Source organism: Galeopterus variegatus, unplaced genomic scaffold (genome assembly GCF_000696425.1).
Source record: "Galeopterus variegatus unplaced genomic scaffold, G_variegatus-3.0.2 Scaffold4866, whole genome shotgun sequence".
Classification (NCBI taxonomy): domain Eukaryota; kingdom Metazoa; phylum Chordata; class Mammalia; order Dermoptera; family Cynocephalidae; genus Galeopterus; species Galeopterus variegatus.
Window position 1 is genome coordinate 134411 of NW_007730977.1, and position 22105 is coordinate 156515.

General features: G+C 33.0%; 1 protein-coding gene across 1 annotated transcript in view; it reads right to left on the bottom strand.

Annotated features, from left to right (window-relative positions):
- Positions 1-22105, bottom strand: part of GLRB (glycine receptor, beta) — a gene marked incomplete at its 5' end in the record, with an annotated part of 49645 nt that overhangs the window by 11820 nt on the left and 15720 nt on the right. Inside the window, 4 exons of the mRNA XM_008588507.1 lie at positions 7631-7783; positions 12768-12908; positions 14489-14571; positions 14681-14910. Of these exons, the coding sequence (XP_008586729.1) occupies positions 7631-7783; positions 12768-12908; positions 14489-14571; positions 14681-14910 (607 nt within the window). The remainder of the gene's footprint in view (positions 1-7630; positions 7784-12767; positions 12909-14488; positions 14572-14680; positions 14911-22105) is intronic.

The following is a 22105-nucleotide window of genomic DNA, read 5'->3' on the forward strand; positions in this document are numbered from 1 at the left end:
GTATTGACAACTCCAGACATTAAGCTAGAAACAAGGATGGTCAATTTTATTAAGATTTTTATCATTTCAATGTAAGAATAGAAATGAAGGTAAGTTAAGGAGGAGCAGAAAGTGAACATGTACTATGTGCCTTATCTTTAGGAAATCACACTACAATTAAAAAAACATTTATTTGCTTTTTTTTAATCCTAAAAGAAAAAAATCTGAGCAAATACTACTGCTTTGGACAGATATTTCGGCATTACCTTAACATAGCCTTCACATGAATTACTTCATTGTTAAATAGTGCATAGTGAAATTCTATCTGAATTTTAATAAATTATAAGCCAATAAAAGAAATGTGAAATTCATCATTCATAAGGGTATGTATGTTCTTAATAAATTACTCCATGCTTCTCTTTAATAAATTCCAGAATTTCTTAGTATAGATACTTCTAAAACATGTTTAAATTATATGGACCTTATCTGTCAGAATTTTTCCTCCATAGAATAAAAATAAATCAAGCCTAGATTTCAAAGGAAGGAAAATGTTGTAAAATTGATATCAATATCTTACCAATAGATGTAGGGTCTATATCTATTAAATGTTAAAGCTAACAAATAGTATAAATTAAAATATCAGTAAATAACCTATATAAAGAGTAATTGAACAAAACCTTCTATAAATGATTTATGGTTAAAGTTATTTAGCACTTCAACATGCAGACAATTGTATAGCGATAAAATCATCTCAATTATTCAAGATATATTTAGTAACCTCTATTATTGTCCATGGATGACCAGAGATTTCTTGTCCAGCTAATCTCAGAGGAAGAATCTGCAAAATAATTCTTTAACAGCATATAGACTAAGAATGTATTGACAAAAGGAGAAAAACCAAGAACTAGAGAAGAAAAGAAAGAAGAAAGAAACAGAGAGTGAAAAAAAAAGGAAAAGAAATGAAAAGTAGAGTCAGTATGGCAAATGCCATGAACCAAAAGAGCAGGTTAAGGAAAAACTGCAAGTGTCCAAATACCAACGACTGTCGAAACTCAAAATAATTTATCTCATGCTGAGATAAACTCATCACCAAATCGGTATGTATGATATTGTGATTAATAAAACAAAGATGCTGCTAAATTATATTAGCAAATTGTCATTCTATAACTTTTTTGTCAAATGATACTAAAAGGAAAACTACTGTCATGTGGAAATCCATAAATATATTTTGGCATTTTCAAAAGAAGTCCCTGTAATCAAAAAGATTTTGAAGAATTGCTCCAGATAAAGAAAATAATATAAGAAAAAGAAAATTTATGCATGCATGGTCTACTAGTGCTCTGAACTGTGACCTCAATTACTAATCTTTTTATACATATAATTGAGAGTTATATGTTAGAAAAAATGTATTCCTTTTAGCAGTAAATAAAGTATTTTATGTAGGAAAAGGAAATGTTATAGTAAAGTTTATTTAGAATATTGCAAAAAGTTACTTCCACAGTTACTTGCATAGTATGATGGTTAATTTTGGGTGTCAATTTGATAGATTAAGGAATACCTAAAACCTGATAAAACATTATTTTTGGGTGTGCCTGTGAGGGTGTTTCCAGAGGAGATTAGCATGGACGTCTGAGTGGTCTAGGTGAAGAAGATCCATCCTCAGTATGGGTGGGCACCATCTAACCTTCTGGGGGTCTGGAGAGAACAAAATTGGAAGAAAAGGCAAATGTCTGTCTCTATCCACTGGAGTTGGGATACACTTTTCTCTCCTGTTCATGGACATCAGAATTCCAGGCTCTCTATCCTGTGGGTTCCAGGACCTCCACCAGAAGCGCCCTCAGGTTCTCAGGCCTTTGGCCTCAGATTGAGAATCACACCATTGGCTTCCCTGGTTCTGAGGCTTCTGGACATGGACTGAGCCACATTTCTGGCACCCTAAGGTCTCCAATTTGCAGACAGCCTATCATGGGACTCCTCAGCAAATTCCCCTAATGAATCCCTTCTCATATATTCATATACATATCCTATTGGCTCTGTCTCTCTGGAGAACCCGAATACACATAGTTACTTCGATACTTAGAGAAATAGCTTAAGACAAAAGTCATTAACTAAAATTCACAGAGAAAGCTTTAATGTTTGTTAACAATGGGAAATATAAATCAAAAAGGCTGAGAGAAAAATAAAAGTAGAAATACAAAACTACTTTTTTAAAAAAGCAAAATGATTCTGGGGCAAATTAATTACATTATGCTCTATGTTTTTTCTCCTAACTTTTAGAAAATAAAAAAACCATGAGCCATAATAGAAAGAGATTGGCAAACTGATTGTTTTTGTTTAATCCTTTGGAGGAACATAATAATAAAAAATAAGAAAGTAGAAAAAGATATGCTGAGTAGAAACAACTACATCAACTGTATATCCTGAAATTTAATCTGTCAGTAACATGATTTATTGTTTTTCTTTTTAGATAAATTTGTCGATGTGTTTGTCTAATAGTAGGCCTTCAAAATATCTGCAGCATAATTCCATAATTGTTGGTAATTTTAACACTTCTCATCAATAACAATAATAATTAAACAAAAGAGATAAAAGATTTAAAAAGTGCTATCAACCAACTTGACTATACCAATAGTTACAGAACACAACACACAACAATGACAAATATACATTGCAAGTGCACTTGGTATGGTTATCAGGAGGCATACACTTGGCTGGGCCATTAAAAAAAAGTTTCAACAAACATAAAAAGGTTTGAAGTCAAAAACTATATTCTCTGACAAAAATGAAGTTAAATTAGAAAGCAATCATATTCAGATGCTTAGGAAAATCCCAAATATTTGTAATTCAAACTACACATTTCTAAAGACTGCACGGGCCAAAGAAGAAATCACAAAAGAAATTTTAAAATATATATTTTTTTCCTTTTTGTCTTTTTTTACTGACCGGTAACAGGATCGCAACCCTCGGTGTCGCGCCCGTACCGGGGACCAGAAACGGTATCGCAACCCTCGGTGTTGTGCCCGCACCGTGCTCAGCCAGTGAGAGGGAACCAGTCTCCACATGGGATCCGAACCCTCGGCGGGAGCGCCGCCATGCTCCCAAGCGGCGCACTCTCCAGTGCGCCACCGGGCGGGCCCGAAATTTTAAAATATTTTTAACTGAAAGATGAAAATACTATATACCAAAATTTGTGAATTGAAGCTAAAGCAGTACTTGCAGGGAAATTTCTAACTCTAAATGCTCATATTAGAAAAGAAGAAAGATCTAAAATTGATTATCTGAGTCCAACTTTAAGTATTCAAAAAGAGAACAAAATTAAAACTGAGGTAAGTAGAAAGGAAGTTTACTAAAGATAAGAGTTAAAATCTGCAAAAAAGATAATAAACAAATATTTAGAGACAATAAAATCAAAGCTAGAGTTTTGAAAATATCAATAAAATTGATAACCCTTTAGCTAGAGTGATCAAGAAAAAAAAGTGAATTCACAATTTGACAATATCAGAAATGAAATGTGGGATATCACTACTGCCAGACATTAAAAGGAAAAAGAAGTATTACAAATATTTTTTTGTGCTAATAATTCACAACTTATCTAGCATCTAGAAATCAATTGGTATAATTCACCAAATAAGAGAAGGGTAACTCATATAGCATTTAAATATCTACCCGCCAACTGCTGTGTGCACCCATATATGCTGCCTTCTCTCCTAATACTATAGACCAGGATCAACAAACTCTGACCCATAGGCCAATCTGGCTTACCATCTATATTTATAAATAAAGTTTTGTTAGAACAGATCCACACCCATTCAGTTACACAGTGTTTAAGGCTTCTTTAGTGCTATAACAGCAGAGTTTAGTGGTATGACAAAAATTATAAGGCCCACAAACCTCAAATATTTGCTATCTGGCCTTTTATAGAAGGAGTTTGCTGATCCCTGGGACAGCCCACTCTGCTCTTAGCAAAGGCCAATCCCTCCATTTCCTGGATCTCATCCCATATAACTTTCTCAAAGACAATGCTCCTACACTTTTCCATTTCAGTTTTTCCTTCATTACTGGTTGTCCTCCATCAAAAATAAACATACTATGTGCTATGGGTAAATGTGTCACCCAAAAGCTCATGTATTGGAAACTTGATCCCCATTGTAACAGTGCTAAAAAGGATGGGAAATCCAATTATGGTATTTGAAAGGTGGGGGCTTTAAGAGATGATTGGATCTGGAGGATTCTGCCCTTGTAAATGGATTCATCCATTGAAGGTTTAATGGGTGGTCATGTGCATGGTTATGACAGCTTTATAAGCAGAGTAAGTGAGGAAGTTAGTTCTCTTTTGCACAGGACATTCTTGCTATGTGATAACCTGCATTGCAGTAGACAGTCACCACCCAGAAAGCAGCCCTCACTAAATGTGTTCCCTGGGCCTTGGACTTTGCAGCCTCAGAAACTATAAGAAATAAATTTCTTTCCTTTATAAATCACCCAGTTTCCGGTATTACATTATAAGCAGCAGGAATGGACTAATACACTATGATTTCCTCTACTTTAAAAAATAAAAACCAAAAACACTTTGAACTCCTATTCCAACCCTGGCTATTTTTGCAGCCAACACTCTCCAGTGAGTTGTTTCTACTGAGAGAGTTACCCCCCTCCTCTTCTTTCCTGAAGCCACTCTTCTCACTTCATGAAAACTGTCCTCAGTGACTTCCTCAGCTTGCTTAATCTCATGCAATCTTTAGTCCTAAACTTACTTGATTTATAGACAGTTGGTTGATCACTCTCTTCATTTAGAAACACTTTCTCCACTAGGCTTCAAAAACCACATCATGCTGGTTGTTCCCCATTTTCTCAGTCCCTCTCGTAAGTAGACTTCTTCTCTACTTACTTCCCTGTGGTTTCATTCAGATTCATCTTTAAAGACCTTGTACACTCTTTCAAATCTTAAATTCTTACTCCAGCCCTGAAATCTCCAAGAAACCCTAGACCTGTACATCCAACTTCCTATGTGATATCTCCACCTAACAGACATCTCTAAGTTAACACATCTGAAACAAAGCCACTGGTCAGCCACCCTCTCATAACCCACAGTCTTGTAAGCTGTTCCCATCTCAGTTAACATCAATTTCATCTTCCTAGTTTTTTTCTTCAGCCAAAAAACTCTTGAAGTCAACTTTGATTCTACTTTCTTAAATCCCTCATAAAACACACGCACAGATACTTTTATCTCTACCCTCTCTATAAGCCATCATCTAATATTTATTAGCATCTGCACTACTTTCCCCATCTTATACCATAATTATTTACCTGGATTATTGCAAAAGCCTCCTAACTGCTTTCCTGGTTTCCACCCTTGCCCCATGTCAGTCTGTTCTCAACAAAGTAGGCAAAGAGGTCTGGTTAAAATTTAAGTGAGATTATGTTCAAAAGCCTTCAGGGGATTCATATTTCACTCTAAATAAAAGTCCAACCACCAGAATGCCTTAAGAGTTGTCACATGGTCCAGCCCTCACCATTGTTACCTTTCTGACCTCATCTTGCACTACCCTCCCTTTAACTCACTCTGCTCCAGCCATATGGGCCTCTTTCTTCCCACAATACTCCAGTCTCAGGAACACTGCCTTGATTATTACTGCCTAGGCCCATACTTCACTCTTTCCCTAGATATCCATATGATTCATTTCTTCATCTCCTTCATTTATATATGCAATATCCCTTTTATTGAGACCTTTTCTGAAAAGCAGGTCACGGCCCCCAAACTCACTATCCCTATCTCACTGTTTTATATATTACATGTATTTATTTGGTGTCTGTTTCATCCTAAGAGCATGTAAACTCATTGAGGCTAATAAATGTGTTTTAATCAATTTCATTAACTAACCATGACCTATTTATTTTAACTTCATCCCTATTTTCTTGAATAGTACCTAGCACATAGCACAAGATAAATATTTGTTAAATGAATGAATGAAAATATGTAGAAATGTTTTGAAAACTGTAAAGCAATATATAAATGTAGCATATTTTTAACTCCTGAATATGTAATATGGGCTTTATAGTCATTTTCTAGATCCTCCCAGTAAATTCTTGGCTACTTCTATCATCTCTGCTGGTATTTCAGCAGAGTCATGTTTAAAAAGTTAGATCTGTTGCCCAAGTTGTCACAGCTAGTAAGACAGAGCTGGAAAAGCTGAGTAGCACTCTAGAGATTGACTTTCAACCATTAAATACTGCTACCCCACAAAACAGGTCTCCTGGATGTTAACTGACAACTCAGAGACCTCGTATCAGGAGTTCTGAAATGAATGGGGATTTACAGAGAAAAATCTTTAAAGGATACGTCAGAAAACTGGGATGTCTCCAAAGTACCCTTGGAAGCCTGACATTTAAATTTATATCACCACATGAGCATAAGATACTTCTGATTAAAAAATGATTGTTTGGGGGAAATGAATGATATTTTTGACAAGTCTAAGAATTTAAATCTAGATTTTGGGGGTTATTCTTCCAGTACAATACAATATATAGTTAATTTTCATCCTCTAAAGGAATTAATCTATAAGTTGTCTTCACTAGAAATACATAACCCTTAACAATGAAATATCCCACATTTTTTGTTAGTAAGATATAGATTTGATCTTTGTGATTTCTATTAGATGTAAACCATCAAATTTCTTATTCAGATAACATAGTCATTTCCATTGCTTCTTTCCTGGTTTCCTACTCTAGAAAATCCGTATTTCATGTAATTCCTTCAGTAAGTCAGGAGGGAGATTTGCACAAGGCCTTTTTAATGGAAGCAAAAAATTAAATGTGATAACCTATCACTCTTTGAGTGGGCAGATATATCACAGCCTTACCTATATGAGTTCCTGGTGATATTTAGAAAATGCGTGCACACACAGAGGCAAGCACAAAAACACGGTGTAATAAAAAATTTTTAAACACCCTGAACAATCAAAATTTGTTGTCATATTGTCCATATTTTGAAATTTATTCACTTTGCCCATACAAAGGAAGGGTTCTTGCTTATTTCTTCAAGCAGAGACTTGAAAAGCCCTTATTCAAATATTATTTTTGAAAGAATGGCTAATGGTGCTTCTAAGTCACAAAGCATCAAAAGTAATAAATTGGAAAGTATGGCATTAAAGGGAGAGACAACCAGTCCTTACTTGCTCTAGCCACCCCTGATGATACAGCACACAAAATTGGGTGTTTAGGAAGATGATGCTAATTAATTTTTAAAAACATAAATTATATTATTATTCCCTGACTAAGAGTATGGGATAATAAATAATATTATTTAGAAAGATTACATTAAAATAGTTATTCTTTTTAACATTGGCACTGCTAAAGATTTTAGACTTTAGTTATCAGTGAAAATAACATATTAATAATTATTTCATGACGGAAAAAATAGAACAAATTAACTGCTTAAAATACCCTGAAGACACAGAAAGAAAACCTTAGATTAATTATACAGCACATAAGCAATGACAAAATCGAGTTTGAGATTAAGTTTTGAAAGAAGCCTAAAAAATAAAATAGGTTTCCATCAATTCCGAAACTCATTGTTTCAACATATTTGATTACAGCCATTTATATAAAGAGATGACATATTCCACCTGTGGGAGGGATGCACGAAACACTTTACCTAGGGGCACTCTGGCAGCACTGGCATCTGGGTTGATCCAGAAGGACAGCCAGGAGAGAACCACAATCAGCAAGGTCGGGGCATAGACACCCATCATGTAAAACCCGACCTGCCTCCTCAGGGTGAAGATGACTTCCACGCATGTGTAGTAGCCTTTCAGAAACAAACACATTAAAGGTAGGAGGTTCTCACCCACATACAACTGCAGAAATCAATAATGTACCTGTAAACAGTAAATCACTTCTATTGGAGGTAATTTCACAAAGTTAAACTCCACAAAAAAAGCTTTTTCTTTAAATACTATATAATTTATGTGATCTAAAAGGGTGACATTATGGAACCTGTTTCACCTGACCTTTTGCAACTTCATTATGACATTGAAAAATAGATCCCACATGCTGCTCCACTATGTCAGTGTCTAGGCTTTTAAGTCTTTATGTAGATAATTTGCAATAGAGTTAAACTTTTCCTTACCCATGAGTACTCTTAGGGCAAATGATCTAAAGGAGTCATGTAGGGAGCAGTAAATCAAAGCAAAACGAATTTAAAAAGAAACACTCCTGGACCACGCATTGTCAGTAGAATTTTTTAGCCACACATACCATTTCTTATTTAGAATGGATGACATTCTACAGTAACTCACACGTATAGTTAAAACTTAAAAAATTAAGAAAGTATTGGAAGTTAACATTAGCAAGGATAAGAAATCAGAGTTTTCGGTCTATATACGTAAAAGATTGTAAAGTGCAAGTATCTGATATTCCTCTTTCTTTTTTCCCTTCCTCCACTCCAGGCCCTTAAATTTACTCTAATTGAGGGAAAAGGCTTTCATTTTTACACGCTGAGACAAATGCAGAAATTGCTTTACAACATAATTCCAGAGCTGCCATGACATCAACTAGCCCCCAAATTAATCATAAATAACGAGCAGCCTCATAATAGCCTCTGCTGCTTTGAGAAAGCAGATAAGTGACAACAAATATTCACATCACACTCCACGGGAATAGAAATTTCTAGTTGTTCAAGATTAATTTTTAAATGTTTTGGTTCTTTCAGTTATGAACTTAAATATAACATTTAAATCCTAAAATGCTTAATTTAGATAAGAATGTCATTTATCACTTAACAAAAGTAAGGTTATCAAAAACTTAAAATATCTCTATTTGTTTTTAGTTTAAACTGTACATAACTATTTTAATATGTTGAAACAAATAAATTAATGAATTGTGAATAAATGAAACAATTATGGGGAAAGGATAATGTTACTTTTTTACTATCTTACAGTTAAAAAAAAAATTATCTAGTCTTCCTAATTGGGAAGAATATACATACTTCTGACACTAGAATAATCCTCATATTTATTCATTAAAGTTACCTACAGAAGTACTTGGACACAACAAGGTCTTAATAAATGTCGAATAAAAGAATGGCTATTTTATATCCTCAATAAATAACTTCGATTAGAAATCTATCCTCTTTCCATTGCAAACTATAATCATCGCTACCTCTGAGAGATTAGAAAGATCATAGAGCAAATATGTAACAAAAATAATCAGCTAATTTGAACTGAAGTAAATTCTAATTATGTCAAATGTTTCCATATTACATCAAAAACAAGAAATGGAGAGTTTCTTTTTTCTAATTCTAATTTCATTAAAACTAGGTAATATATTATATTGCTCATAGGTTTTAAGAAAGAAAAATCAAAACGAAAAATGTCCCTGCCTTTTCAGTTCCCCACCACTCGTCTTAACTTCCTGTTTGGACAAACCAGAATTTATGTGTTGAACTAACAATCATGTGCAATATTTTGCAAATACAATCCTTCATAAGTACAACGGCAACAATTAAGAAGGCTCCCAGTATTTCCACAAACTGGTTCTGAAGAACTTTGCTTAGTGAAAGCATCACTCATTCAAGTTAATTTTATAACCACCTAGAGCATACAAAATGGAGAACAGTACATATGAGCCTCTCAATAAATTATATTTTTTGATAGCCTCAGTTGCCAAAAGCATCACTCATTGAAGTTAATTTTATAACCACCTAGAGCATACGAAATGGAGAACAGTACATATGAGCCTCTCAATAAATTATATTTTTTGATAGCCTCAGTTGCCACAAATATTATAACAGTTTACAATAAAGTGGCACACTTTAAAGTGAAACTTTGCATTTCATCCTGCTTTGCTTAAATGACAGCCTGCACAGCACGCGTCCTGTGTTTTGAAGCAAGTTTCCACCATGTCCCTTTTATGGAGGCACCCACTAGGGGAGCTTCACGAGACTGGGATGCATTTAGCAGTAACATACATGCTTGAATATTATAGTGATTTGCTCCATAAACTTTTATGAGAAACATTTCTTGATCTTTTTTGATCTTTTCTTGGTAACTGTTGCATTTATGAGAGGCAGGTGGGCAGCTAATTGATATAAATGTTCACTGGGCAAATTCAATTTACTTTCTATTTCCTGTGAGGTTTCATTCCATTATTCACTCAGGCTTTCAATTTAGGTATTTTTATATACTTGCTTTCCCATATATTTCTCAATTTCTGTTATTTCTAAAATCATAGAAAAGCATAACTTTAACAAAGCTAAAGCTATTTCTGTACAAATTATTGGCTATCATTTAATATACATTACCTATATAAATATATACACACACACACACACACACACTTTCCCAGTATTCTACATTGTTAAGCATTCCATATGTTTTGGATGGCCAATTTTTCTAAACAGATGTCTAAATATTACCCAAACATTGTAATACGTTTTACTTATATTCATAAGATGAATCATGTAAATGTGGATAAAGTACCCAAAACACAGTAAGCGCCAAAAAAAGTGAGCCATAATTTTTTTTTGTTATTTTCTGTAGCTAATAAGATTTCAGTGACTTATTTATGACTTAAAAGATACCACAAAATCTTTACTTGTAACTCCTGAGTAAACCCCCAAAATTGTCTCTACCATAGCACACTTCCTTATTTCCTTTTAAGAACTGAAATGAATCATGTTTACTTTTTTCACTTATTTCTCACATTGAAATATGACTCTACAAAGAACATGAACCTGACTTTTATTTGTTGCTGAGTCCCCAAATGAATATTTTTAAAAGTAGGGCTTAAAAGTGAAAAACCAATAACCCCTAGGAGTACAATGCTGTTATATAATTTTATGCTATAACAAAAACAAAATTGCTAGTTTTATCTTCACCTCTAGGTGAAGTTTAAAACTTCAATAGGTCTCTTTCAAATTTCTCAAAATTTAGAAAATTAGGCACTATTCATTTTGAGATATTAAGCATATAATCTGGATGTGGGTAACTACTTCCAAATGTAACAGGACTCCACAGGTAGTATAACAATATCAGCTGCACTATCCCTGTGCATCCCTCAGTAACAGTATGACCTAGCACCAGTGTCTGTTCCATAAGCCTAATGTATAAAATGAGGATAATGAAAGTGCTTAACTCATAGGGCAGTTTTAAGTATTAGATTATACAATTCCTACAAAGCATTTAAAACAATGCCTAGGACTCAAGAGGGTATCTACTAAATAAGTGTTCCTACCTAATATCCCAAAAGAACTTCTCCTGACTTTCAAGACTATTTTTTTCATTGTTAGATGAGTTGTAAAATTCCTAAAAACCACAGTCATCTTAATTTCAAGGAGTAGTACAGACGGGTGATGGAATGATATGCTAGGCTGACACTGATTTGAATGGTGACGTTCAATAAGTCATTCAGTCACCTCCCTTGCCTCAGTTATTTTCTGTGTTAAAAAAGGAGCTAGTTCAAAACTATCAATAAAATCACTTCCATGTCTAATAATCTATGTATCTATGACTTCTTTATTGAGTTCTTTGATGGTCAAATTTTTAAGCACTCTAAGTTTTTAATTTTAAAAACATGATAATTATTTAGCAATAAATTTTCTCTCTTGTCCTAATGTATTAAAAGTTCTATAAGTGAAAAACTACTTACATAAATGTCATATAATCTGTTTATATATTTGAAAGTGAACAATAACAGATGCTGAAACTAACTTTATCCCCAACTTGCCTTTATTCTAACTCTATAAATATGCAAACATCCACTCTACCTCTTATTTTAATATCAACAGGAGTGTTTTAAATTATATTTTGTCATTGAAGCTGTCATGATGGCAGCATTCTAGCTCAAATATCTGATTTCTCTAATTTTACACAATTTCACTATATACATTTTTATTTTTGAAAAACCACATAAATGTTGCAATAAACTCAAACTTTAATTATATCTATTCCTGAATATCATTTGTCATAATTTGCTTCCTGATACAGAATTAAAACTGCATAGCAATTTACAAGTTGGACTAATTATTACTACTGATGTAATAATTAAAATTCAATGACCTTTAATTTATATTGCTAAGTGAAATAACATTACATTCAATATCAAAAACCCTCAATAACCTATAATTGCCAGTAGAGACTCAAAGGTTGAAGACTAATCATATAATGACAATATTGAGTAGTGAGTACTCATATTTTCTGCAAAATCTCAATGTAATTTAATGAATGAGGTTAATTTGTTTTGCTTTTCATACTTGGCTGTTGCATGACCTAGGCCAAGAAGGACTGTACAGGTAATATTTACTGATGTCCAATTATTTCACATTCTAATGGCCTCTTACATGGCACAATGATCAAGGCTTTTTAAAATTAAAAATATTGGCCAACCGCCATCCAAAAACTGCCCAAAGACAATGGATGAATATATATATATAGATTACATTTTTCACATCCAAAATGTTTAGCCCCAAATTGAATCTTGCCAGAAGAAGAATTTCTTGGCATCATCTCATCTAAGAAAACCACTGCCTGGGAGGGTTTGCATTTCTAAAACAAAAAATTGTAAAACCTCTATTTGAATTGCATAAAGTAAAGCATATCTATCTAGTAACTAAGACTTCAAAAAATTGTAGTGAATATAATTCTGTAAAAAATTTCAAAATATGAATGACAGATAAACTACTTATACTGAACTTATTTTTTAACTACTTTTCTTCTACTCTTCCCCTAGCATATATAAACATTAAAATGAATCTTTGAAATACAATTTAGTTTTGTTTAAAGAATATTACTTACCAGTGCCTTTATAGTATTTTGTACAGTTACCATATTCAATATCTTCTTTTTTAATATCAAATTGAGGCAAGGCAATTTTTTCTAATTGAACAGGATCTCCTGACTGCCAGATAAATCGTAAATCATCAGTTGTGTAACCAACTAAAACAAAAATAAATAAAAATGTTAGTGTGAAATAAAGGTAATTATACTTATTAATTCTTTTTCTTTGGGTTTTAACAATCCAAATATTAAACATAGCAAAGGTAAGAAAATAGAAACTTCCTATATGATATTGTAGTTAAAAAGTAAAGAGGTAAAATGTATGGCCACTAATGAAAATACTAGCACAAGAGTTACACACAATCATCTTCAAGAAAGAACAAGTTAAGATAATCAGCATGTTACAAATAGCTAAACTGCATCATATACAGTAATTCATTTCTCCATGTCAGAATTCTTAACTTTCACCAATAACAAGGTAATATATAAGTGAGGCAAGCTTTCTGAATATATACATTTATAATCATGTAATATGCTACCTGGAACATTTTAAAGAAATGTAACCCTTGAAACACTTAATTTTTTGAAGAAATCATTACAAACTTCCCTAAAGGAGTTGCATCAACACAGAAGAGCAATAAAGCAATTGCTCAAATGGATATCATTACAGGATCATCTTGGTATCCTGAAGCATATATTCTGGGATTAGGTAATGTGGCTACAATTAAGAGGTTTATAGAGTCTGGTAGTCTACCATTGAACTCTAATGTGCATGCATTTTTTAAGCAATATTTTAGTGCATCGAGGAATAGAATTAAAATGTAAATATGCAGTTTGAATTTTTGATACAAATACATATTGACAAAGGCATACATACATATATAATATATGAAAACACGTACATGCATACACTTACATGTGCAAAATCTCATTTTATAGTAAAAAAGCAATAAATATTGTTCAAATTTAGGATCCACTGCAGTACATTTTTGAAAAAACATCAAATAACCACAAAGTAACTTTAAGCATATAATCTGGCAAACTGTGCAAGATATTTTACAAGGTTATTATCTTTTCTTTCTGCAGAAATAGGTCATGGAATACAGGTATTCGGGCTAAAGATTCCTTACAACATCAGTGTTAATTTTTCAAGGATTTCATACTACTTTTATTTCAAAAGATAAGCATCATACTAAATTAATATATTTTATAGATAAATAATTTACTTTCATACATCTAGTGCATATTTTATAAACTGAAAAACTATACGATCATAAAAACATAAAAAATTCAATTTTGTGAGAAAATTTAAAAAAAATTTTTTTTTTACATCCATAGAAAATGAATGCCTGGTTGGATTTACAAAATATTTTTCTAAATTTTCTCCTATGAAACTGTGGTTTTTAACATTAAAAAGGTTATTTAAATTGGAACATAATTTTCTCCTTTACCTTACCTGTATTACTAATTCAAATGAGGATGGTAATTAGAATAAGTTAGAAGTGTGCACCTATATCAACAGAACTCAAATTCGACTAGTACAAAAAGGATTTGTCTATCTTAATACAAATTAATGTAGCAAAAGAATAACTATAATTGTCTTAAATAGATTATTCTAATGGCTAATTGTAATCAAAAACATTAGTTTTGCCACTGTTATACAAGATATTAGTAGAATGTTTTGCCTAGAAATTTTAAGCATTTTATTCTGATAGTCACTTATGGTCTCATTTACATACAGCTCTCGAGTTGCATCTTGCAACGTTGTGTATCCATGGGAAACAACGTCAAGTCCAAAGGGCATGAAAGAGTAATAGATAACCTGAAAATAGAAACAGTGTTCTTAGAAATCCTTTACTATACTTCTCTGTGATCCACTGACTTAAAAAGAAAAAAATATAAATGTACAAATATTAAATATGAATCAGTACCTCATGCTGACAAGAACATCTCCATCCCGAAAAATAAAGAGCAAGATATTTTCCTGGGTTACATCATGGAAATTGGCACTTTTTTCATTTGCAAAAAATAAGTCAGGTTTCCACAAACACTTGTACATCGTGGGATCCACTGTCAGTGCATCTGAGCCCCTAAAATCACTAGGGAGCTTCAATCTGGGATCATTCCATTTTTGTCTCAGGAAGATGTTAACCCTATAGTCCTGGAAAAAATACACATGTTTGCATTTGCATGTTTATTGCTATTTTTAAGAACATATTCAACACCAGAATGAAAACGGTTTCAATGATTAGCAGCACAAATATTTTTGCTCTTCCATCATCAACCAAGATCACAACAGCTCAGTCACTAAATGAGAGCTCCATCAGCAGTATAAAAAGACCCTTGTCTCTATTTAATTACTCTCTACAGACATTCCGTAGCACTTGCTAGCTCAAATGTCAAAATATATCCTTGCCTACTCACACATATAAATGACTGTAGAGAAAATCTGAGATAGCCAAATGAGAAGAAAGTGAAGAAAGTTGGTCAGTTCACCCCGTACCAGCCAGCCAATCAAAGGACTATAGGAGTCTGAGATAGCCAAATGAGATTTGGATCATGCAAAACAGATTAGAGTAGATGCAAAATTTGTAAACGTTATGTTATAGATATTCAACTGTAGTAGAAAAGTATTTTCAAATCCACTAAATAGTTGATTATTTAACTTCAGTTATTTGCCTATTTCCAATAATTCTAATTCTAATACTTTGTAAAAACTGAATTACTATATATCAAGATATATAGATTCTAAGCATATGCGAACCTACAAACATATTTAATACATTAATACATTTTACATTCACCCTTAAAAATGGGGTTCTGCCAAAGATGGGGTTGTCAGTGTGTTGTCAGCATATATGGTCAAATCCAGCATTGAGGCAGCATGCTCAGGGGTCTTATGATTTTATCTACTGAACTCAGAATATGCACAGAAGTGTTTGGGGCATAAATTTTATTAGGCTTCAGCTTCCTTATTTTCAATAATCCAAAATTCGTATAACACTATCCATCCAAAGCCTTTAGACATGATCAAAATGAATGAGATAATAAACTTCAAATCAAAATCCAAATAATTAAATACACAAAGATGGCAATCTTTCATTAAATAAGAAGATTTAATACATTTCTATGAGACATAAATATGTGTGCATTACATAAGTATAAAATATAAAATAAAGGATAAGCAATAACCGATGACTCTAGGAAAGCTTGGGGAATTTACTCTCTCTTTCATATGATTTTTGGTTTTGTATCCAGATTCTGTACAGTAATTAGAGAAGGGTAAGACACGTAATAACAATATGCATTTCCTGAACTACAGGCAATGAAGTAAGATTTTATCTGCCTACATCTTAAAGCTACTCTAAACTTGATGTTTATAAAGACTTCAACATATAATATAAATTGATTCTTAAAAATCATATGCAGATAGTTTTGGAATGCCAAAGTCAAATAAATTAAGGATTATATAAACTGACACAACATTTCTGCCATCTTAGTAGCACCACTGAAAAAAAAAGAAAACATTTTTCTAACCAAATGAACGTGAAGTCAATGAGGGAGAAAAGGGGGCCTATAAACCAGAAAAGAAAGACCTGTGTTACACGGCTACGTGAACTTTTTGTCTAAATGTTCATGTATCTTACAATGCATAATGGAACTTAATTAAGTGATTACTTAATATTTGATTGTGATTGTGACAACTACAAAAATTAACTCAAGCAGGTCTAAGGCAGAGGCCTCACATGGTTAAGCTTCCAACAGATATAATGTTCCTTCCTGGCAAACGGTTTTACTCATTTCAGGAAGACATGCATGGCCCTCTAAGAAGAAATACATATTAGGTTCATTCATCTTCTAATAAAATATCAATCATAGTATCTTAGCTGAAGCACATGGTCGATATCCACTTGACATCATTTGAACATCCAACAGTATTTAATTTCAAATTATTTGCTAAAAAGCTTAATTGAAATGATCTGCTAAAGTTACTGGTATTCTAAAATTACATATACTAAAAATTATTTTACAACCTTAAGTGCTATGTTTTATCAAGGTAAATCATCAGAAAACTACATCTTTAAGTTGCTACATTTGAAATATGCTTTCACAATATTATGATAAAATATGTCCTTAACTTGTTATCAAGGGACAGTATAACAAATAACCAGATGAGGTTGTCTATATATATTTGATAAACTTGTTATTAAAGTCATAGCCCTTTATTTTGGTCAATGAGCCTCACCTGAAAATACACAAGATGAATTATTCTTTATTTAATTTTTAACTTGTTTATATATATATGCACACACATATATTACTATCATAACATTTTATAGGTATTTACTATGCACTCGGACCATTTCAATCATTTTAGTATATTTTTTATTATTATATACCTCAAGCCATTTCCAGAAACAGGGATGGATAAAACATAAGTAAAATAACAGTTGAGAGATCATCTTATATTTGGCAAGTCTTTCAGCATTAGTAGTTCCTAAGCAACATTGCCAACATGGTCTCTATATCAGAATGCTTTATTTTAGTCTAATATTAGGTTTTCTTATTTTAACAGAATATATGCATAGAGATATAAACATTAAGAACTAATGGATATTCATTATTTGGACCCAAACAACTACCTTTTGGAAACTACGCTAGTTTGCATTGCAGTAATTAATTTCTAAAGACATTATATCAATATTTTCTAATATTCAAGATATTATCTGACAGAATTAAAGCAATGCTTACATTAAATTAACTTCAGCATATTTTGCATAATTAAATAAGAAGTCATCCTATAATATTTTGGGTAGAAATTTAGAAATTAAGCCTGTATTATACTGAATTTCCCTCAAAATTTCCACACACAGACACATAGATTTGGGAGCACAATTCTATGTTCCATCTATTTCCAAAATAGTGTGGTTAACTCATCTAAAATTATATACCAAAATTACTCTTCTTTTAAAAATTTTATAGCAATTTTAATAGTGTTTCTTCATGAGAAGTTATTTTTCTAAATCCTTCTTGAAGTCTAATCAATGTTTCCACATAATCCAGGAATATCAGTATATTAAATTCCAATCATTCCAGTCAGCAGAAAACTGTGTAGTTTAAAGTCCTACATAACTTCAGAGACTTAACAAATAAAACCCATATGTAGGAAAAATCAAAAATGGTGCAAGGATGCTTTAATTTATAGTCAATCCCCCTATTTATTCTATATACCATAAATACTTTTAAAATTATATTAATCTACATATATATATATAATGGGAATATGAATATCCTAACATAGGTATTAAATAAAATATTCAGTGTGAAATATTAATATAGAATCTACTATATAAATAAGTTAGTTTCCTTCACATTTTATATCCGTAGTAAACCAGCCACAGATTATATCATATACTATTAGAAAATATTTATTTAAACTTCTCTTAATGAGGGAGAAATTCAAAAATTCAATTGTAACTAACTGTAAAATGTCTCTGTAACTAAATGTGCTTATCTCCCAGCCCCCCACCCCAACTCAGCCTAGCTAATAATCAATGCTGGCAGGCATTTCTGCTTTTGTAATCTTGCTAACCTGCCCCACTTGCATTTCTAATTTTGCCTGTTCGCCTAAAAGTCACGTGGGTGAGAAAGAACTAAAATCAACAGCTGTTTGTCTAAGATACACGATTAAACCTAAGCCTATGGCCATAAAAACCCTGTCAAACTCATGTACAGGGTCCCATTCTCGGGACGTGAGTCCACCTGGGTCCCGTGTGTAGTTAACCTTCCGACTCTCCTACCTTCCGAGGGTCTGGAGCCTTTCTTGCTGAGTTTGTTCCACAACACTCTTAAATCCCTAGATGATTGGTTGAATCATTCATCCATTCAAAAATTAGTTATTAATCATATGTTCTGTTTCATGCTCTGGGTTCTAAGGATACAGCTGTAAATACTCTCTGCCTTTACAGAAACAGCTCTAAGGGATATTGACAATCAAGTAAAAAACAACTTGAAAGGGCTACATAAGGAGAAGTAGTTCACAACGGGACATCTGATTTAGACTCTGGGGATCAGTTAAAACTAATTGAATGTATTGACACATACACTGAGACCTGAAGAGTCCTGGAAGTTAGACAGACTATGTTTCAATTATATGCTGAATAATTTGCTATGTGGCTTAAGGCAAGTTACTTGACCTCTGAGTCTCAAATTCTTTGTCAATAAAATTAGTTCCCAGCTATTGGTAAGAATTAAATGAGATGCCACACCTAAAGCATGAAACGTAGCACAAAATGAGCACTCCAAAAGTTAATTAATTTTATTATATGTATCATTAACATTATCATCATTATCTCTATTATCATTTTGAAAATGCTGACAATTACTATTGACAGTGATCCTTTTATATTGCTGTAAAGGTGCTTCCTACAAGCTTTAATTGGCCACTAAACATTATCACAACTAACATTAATTTTATTAATTCTTCAAAAGCTTTTTAAAAGCACTTTGTGTGTGTACCAGACACTATGAACACATCGTGTTTCAAGCACTGTGACAGGTGCTAGCCACACGAAGATCAATACAAAACAGTACTAGAAAATAAATCTGCAATTTCTGGACTATTACTCAGATTTCACTGACTTAAGATACATTAATGGACAATGAGAAACTTGTTTTATATTCTAACAGAATAAAACATCTACCTGTTTCTTTGTTCTAGTTTAAAGTTAATGATTAAACAAGTTCAGGTAACAATTGGTTTTGCTGTGCTATGTTAAACAAGTCTTCCTTCCTTCATCTGTTCATTCATTCAACACAACAGCTGTTTGTCTAAGATACACGATTAAACCTAAGCCTATGGCCATAAAAACCCTGTCAAACTCATGTACAGGGTCCCATTCTCGGGACGTGAGTCCACCTGGGTCCCGTGTGTAGTTAACCTTCTGACTCTCCTACCTTCCGAGGGTCTGAAGCCTTTCTTGCCGAGTTTGTTCCACAACACTCTTAAATCCCTAGATGATTGGTTGAATCATTCATCCATTCAAAAATTAGTTATTAACCATATGTTCTGTTTCATGCTCTGGGTTCTAAGGATACAGCTGTAAATACTCTCTGCCTTTANTTTTAAAATTATATTAATCTACATATATATATATAATGGGAATATGAATATCCTAACATAGGTATTAAATAAAATATTCAGTGTGAAATATTAATATAGAATCTACTATATAAATAAGTTAGTTTCCTTCACATTTTATATCCGTAGTAAACCAGCCACAGATTATATCATATACTATTAGAAAATATTTATTTAAACTTCTCTTAATGAGGGAGAAATTCAAAAATTCAATTGTAACTAACTGTAAAATGTCTCTGTAACTAAATGTGCTTATCTCCCAGCCCCCCACCCCAACTCAGCCTAGCTAATAATCAATGCTGGCAGGCATTTCTGCTTTTGTAATCTTGCTAACCTGCCCCACTTGCATTTCTAATTTTGCCTGTTCGCCTAAAAGTCACGTGGGTGAGAAAGAACTAAAATCAACAGCTGTTTGTCTAAGATACACGATTAAACCTAAGCCTATGGCCATAAAAAACCCTGTCAAACTCATGTACAGGGTCCCATTCTCGGGACGTGAGTCCACCTGGGTCCCGTGTGTAGTTAACCTTCCGACTCTCCTACCTTCCGAGGGTCTGGAGCCTTTCTTGCTGAGTTTGTTCCACAACACTCTTAAATCCCTAGATGATTGGTTGAATCATTCATCCATTCAAAAATTAGTTATTAATCATATGTTCTGTTTCATGCTCTGGGTTCTAAGGATACAGCTGTAAATACTCTCTGCCTTTACAGAAACAGCTCTAAGGGATATTGACAATCAAGTAAAAAACAACTTGAAAGGGCTACATAAGGAGAAGTAGTTCACAACGGGACATCTGATTTAGACTCTGGGGATCAGTTAAAACTAATTGAATGTATTGACACATACACTGAGACCTGAAGAGTCCTGGAAGTTAGACAGACTATGTTTCAATTATATGCTGAATAATTTGCTATGTGGCTTAAGGCAAGTTACTTGACCTCTGAGTCTCAAATTCTTTGTCAATAAAATTAGTTCCCAGCTATTGGTAAGAATTAAATGAGATGCCACACCTAAAGCATGAAACGTAGCACAAAATGAGCACTCCAAAAGTTAATTAATTTTATTATATGTATCATTAACATTATCATCATTATCTCTATTATCATTTTGAAAATGCTGACAATTACTATTGACAGTGATCCTTTTATATTGCTGTAAAGGTGCTTCCTACAAGCTTTAATTGGCCACTAAACATTATCACAACTAACATTAATTTTATTAATTCTTCAAAAGCTTTTTAAAAGCACTTTGTGTGTGTACCAGACACTATGTACACATCGTGTTTCAAGCACTGTGACAGGTGCTAGCCACACGAAGATCAATACAAAACAGTACTAGAAAATAAATCTGCAATTTCTGGACTATTACTCAGATTTCACTGACTTAAGATACATTAATGGACAATGAGAAACTTGTTTTATATTCTAACAGAATAAAACATCTACCTGTTTCTTTGTTCTAGTTTAAAGTTAATGATTAAACAAGTTCAGGTAACAATTGGTTTTGCTGTGCTATGTTAAACAAGTCTTCCTTCCTTCATCTGTTCATTCATTCAACAGTTTTTCATTCAGGGCTTCCCATGTTCAAAGATCGGAGCTACCACTCTGAGACGGATTAAAAACTTGAGGTCCATACCATCACAAAGTAAGGAAATAATTAATAAAGCCCCTAGTAGTGGTAAGAACAAAATGTTACTCGTTGAGAGAATAAATGATCACTTCAGATACTGGGGATCAAGAAAGTCTGTAGAACCTGAGCCTGAGGAGGTTCCTGAAGAGTAAGCAGAATTTTGAGGGGTGGTGATGGGTGGGAAGAGCAGCAAGCAAAAAGTCATTGTTTCTTAAGCAGTTCTGTCAACGCCACAAAAGAATCAGTTAACATCAAGATAAAGAAAATGGCAGAAATAATCAAGGTCTTCACTAAAAGAGGCTAGGCAAGATACAGAAATTTTGGAGTGATCCATGGAAAGATAGGAGTTAAAATAAGGACCAAGACATTTACAAAGAACCCTGAATACTAAAAAAAATAAAATAAAAATGGGCAAAAGACCTTGATATCTCAATAAAGAAGATATACAGATGGCAAATAACCATATGAAAATATGCTCAACATATGCCATCAGGAAAATGCAAATTAAAACATCAATGAGAATGTATTTATTTATTTTTAGCTCCCACCAATAAGTGAGAACATATGGTATTTCTCTTTCTGTGC